We start from the raw sequence: 4,010 nt of genomic DNA on the forward strand, positions 1-4,010 counted from the left end.
TACTTTACATTACAAAACCCTGACAAAAAATACATTTCATATACTTTTGAGATCATTGGTAAATGATAAACATACAACCCAGTCACTACTATTTTTTGCCGTTTTCATGACATGAATATAAAATGGTGGTTCTGCAATGTTTAATTAATCAAACCACTGTTCTAGGTTTTGATCCTCAGAGTGTGGCACTGCAGACAGAAAGCTGCCTACTTCAGACTTTTTCTTTCCTGTGACAGGAAACATTCAGCCCCGTCTGCGAGAGCAAATCAAAGAACTACAATGCCCAAAATGAAACCGCACCACATGTAAGAGATCAAGGTGCCAAACAACACCACACCAAATAAGGCGACTTCTTCAGAAGATGCTTAATTGTGGCTTGCACCGTTAAACCAGCCTCATCATACCCGTCTGCAGTGGCACCGTGATGTGCTCTCTCCAGTCGCCCTTGACAACGGCCCTCCCTCCTCGCTCCAGCTGCCTCACGATTGGTCCGTCCAGCGGCTCCTTTTCTATTCTGTCACTCACATCCTGCCCAAAAAAAAAATAAAAAAACAACAAAAAAACACGATTTTAATCTGCAGCAACAAAATAATGGTGAATAAAAACACCTAATGGATCACTGTATGCTGTGTTCTAATGTGAAACTTAAAAAAAAAAACAGTGATCCCATAAATACCTCGGGAGACATGTCGATAATGAATTTTGAGGAGATTACACATAAATATTGGGTTTTGTATTAGGAAAAAATGTGGCTTCTATAAAAACTTGGACATTTTTTGCTAGCATTAAAATACCAAAATATTATTAAGGCAACTGGTAYTGTACTCCGTTTCACCCTGTATATTAACCTGCCTTTATGTAAAATAGTACAATCAGTCTGTATATGGTAAAAATTGTTGCTGCTTCTCTCCACAGAGTGTGCAGGATTGCAGAACCCTGGTTGTGAAGACGCCCAGTGGGTGAAAAGAGCCCAAACCTGGAAAAACTGCAACTCCTTCTCCAGAGTCCAGAAGAAAGGATGTTTGAGAACACTTTCAGCTGAAGGTCTTCTTTGGGGATCCATGCTCAACATCTGTTCCATGAGATCTCTGGCAACAATTTCACCTAGGAAGATAAAAAAAAAAAACACAAAAAAAAAACACAAATGTGTTGAGTTAATTATGAAAAGAGCAAAAAAACATTTTCTGCCATTCTGAGAATTAGCAACAAAAACAAACTACTTTACTCCTCTTGGGTGCATTTCTCACCGTGTTTGTCACTTTGCAGATAGTCGAGGCTGTATCCTCCCAATAAGATGTTTGCCTGCCTCTGTAGAGACTTCCCAAAGGGGTGACTTCCCTGAGAAACCACGTAGTAGAAGACACAACCAGCAGAGAAGATATCCACTGCGTAGGTCTACAGGGATCACATTAGAAGAGCGACACAACCTAGTTTGAGATGGCTTCACAGGAAAACGCTAACATACAGTTCACCTCATGACAGCTGTGACAGATGTGCAACTGCATCCCTGACTCACCGGGTTGTCCTTGAAGTCCTCACTGAGGACCTCTGGAGCAATCCAGCCCTCGGTCCCTGGGACCCCGGACCTTCGACTGAAACTGTGACGCCCCACCGCCAGCTTCTTACACAAGCCAAAGTCGGAGATCATAGCCCGGACTCGGCCGTGTGCGTTCGGCATGGATACCAGAATGTTGTGGGGCTTCAGGTCTCTGTGGACTGGAGGGACAGGAACATCATGTTTCAAACAGCAACCAAAAACATGAAGACAGTGAAAGGATTTTAGGTTTTAGAGACACTTACCTATTTTGAGAGAGTGCAGATGGGCTAACCCGGACATGGTCTGCTGCAGGAGCATGACTGGCTCAAGTCCATGTCGGTTGAAATCCTTTTTCTCCACATACTAGCAAGAGGAAAGGTAACGACGTTGAAAATAGAATTTTTAAAAAATAAAGCATTCTGTGGAGAAAACGTTATGATGRGAAGTGCTTTCTTCAGGGTAGTAAGATGGTCAGCCTTGGCCTGGATGAGGCTTTTAACTGCAGCCCATTAATGTTTAATAGGGCTGAGGTCAGGGTCTTTATAAAAGTTTAATATTAGCCAASTTGATCCATGGCTAAAGGAATTTTGATGAGTTTTGGGGGTAATTGTCCTGCTGGAATGCAGAGGTGCGTTTAGTTTCAACAAGCTGACAAAAASACATCGCCCTCATATGAACGGAAACTGGTTAACACATTTAGAAGCCAAAGGTCAAGTCCATCATAAACTGGAAGCTGTAAGAACTTTCTACAGTGAAGTGAGTTCAACATTACTATAGACTGAGAGGAGGAAAGAACAATGTTGCAACACATTTTATGTCACATTTTTTAAACAAATGTGGGTACATTTCAAACCCACAAATTAAGACAAAACAAAAAGATAAAAATAAACCAGAGGGAAAAAAACTATTAAATAAGTGAAAAAGGGAGAGCTCTTTGTATTAGCTTGTTAAAAGTGTGTTAAAAATTAACGCGTATCAGCATCAACCTGTATTGGGATGGTTTTAGGATCTATTAGCCATTTTAATAACATTAACATGTTTGTTCAAATAGTGAGAGGGAGAGTGGACAAACTCATGACCAAAAACAATCATTTGTTTTCTCAAATGCATTGGGGACAGATACAAGATTGTCATTCATGACAGCAAGTTATGTTTCCAGTAGCTTCAGTCTGGTTGGGGTGTAAAATACAGGGGGTCACCGTTCTTACAAATGATAAGCAATAACGGGCAGTAGCTGGAGATAGTTTATGTTAACCTTTTCAAATATGAATTGYGCTATCAAGATTTCTTGAATTTCTCTGAGCATCCTTCGTAATTTGGAGACCAGTGGCGACGGTGAAGCTCTGCCACTGAGCACACTTCTGACAGCACCTTAGGGTTCAATTGTTGTACAAGATCAGAAGAATAACTTTATTTAAAAAACAAAACAAAACAAAAACATGATGATTGATTATTTACCTCCTGAAGCGTGGCAGCACACAGCTCTATCGCGATGTACTGGAACTGGCGGTCCCGCTCGGTGCAGAAGTAACGGATGACATTTGGATGCTCATCAGACTCTCTGAGCAGCTGAACCTCTCGGTCCGCAAAGCTGAAGCACTCAGGGAGGATTCTTTTCACCGCCACTGGACGGTTGTCAAACTGCCCCCTGTTGGAGAAACAGTGGAAATGTAATACTGTGACATGAGGGAATATATGAAATTTTACCCAAAAAGCWGCAAAGCCYGATTCCCTTACTTATAAACCATAGTTCCCTCGGCACCATGGCCCAGCACCTGTTTGGGGTGGAAGGTAATGTTGCCGACTCTGACCGTAGAGAAGTCTTCCTCTGACAAAAACACATTTCAAGCAGTGAAAACGAAGCCACAACAAACCAGCTGATGTACAAAAACAGAACTTGAGCCTTACCTCCATCTTCGTGCTCACAAATTGAGCTGCCCACCTCAGACACAGATAAGTTGGAGTGGTTGGAGGCACGGGGCGTGACGTTGGGGCTGCTGTGGTCTGAGCAGTCGGAGCGAGTGCGAGCCACGTCCAGGAAGTCGCCGTCGGGAGCCAAACCCACGTCTGCAGGGGAGAAAGGCTGCTGCCGCTGGAGCAGCTCCAGCCGCTCCTCCATCTGTCTTTGGAACTCCTGGTGCTGCAGCTGCTGCTGCTTGTGCACGCTCTGTCGCAAGAAACAACAGAAAACTTAAAGGATGCAACCATTGCAAAATGTGTTCATGAACCTTTTTTAAGCCATTTGAGATCCTATACATACACCTGTTGTTATATAAAGCTAATAAAAAGTCAGCAGATACAGCTTCCACAGGTTAATGCTGAGCCATTTCCACACTCAAGCACCTCGTCCTCTTGCTATTTTCTTATTTGGTCCTAAGTTAGTTTTGAAACTTTGATATAATTTGTTTAGTCAATTTTAATAAAAGAAACTTCTTTGTCAGCACCCCGTATAAAGATGTGTAAAACGCCTTAA

General features: G+C 42.5%; 1 protein-coding gene across 1 annotated transcript in view; it reads right to left on the reverse strand.

Annotated features, from left to right (window-relative positions):
* ern1 (endoplasmic reticulum to nucleus signaling 1) overlaps positions 1–4,010 on the reverse strand; it is a 25,149-nt gene that overhangs the window by 5,767 nt on the left and 15,372 nt on the right. Inside the window, exons 13-20 of the mRNA XM_008416777.2 lie at positions 3,446–3,704; positions 3,275–3,365; positions 2,996–3,185; positions 1,801–1,900; positions 1,517–1,716; positions 1,248–1,395; positions 977–1,104; positions 405–528 (exon numbers count right to left, since the gene is read on the reverse strand). Of these exons, the coding sequence (XP_008414999.1) occupies positions 405–528; positions 977–1,104; positions 1,248–1,395; positions 1,517–1,716; positions 1,801–1,900; positions 2,996–3,185; positions 3,275–3,365; positions 3,446–3,704 (1,240 nt within the window). The remainder of the gene's footprint in view (positions 1–404; positions 529–976; positions 1,105–1,247; positions 1,396–1,516; positions 1,717–1,800; positions 1,901–2,995; positions 3,186–3,274; positions 3,366–3,445; positions 3,705–4,010) is intronic.

Source organism: Poecilia reticulata, linkage group LG8 (genome assembly GCF_000633615.1).
Source record: "Poecilia reticulata strain Guanapo linkage group LG8, Guppy_female_1.0+MT, whole genome shotgun sequence".
NCBI classification, from domain to species: Eukaryota; Metazoa; Chordata; class Actinopteri; order Cyprinodontiformes; family Poeciliidae; genus Poecilia; species Poecilia reticulata.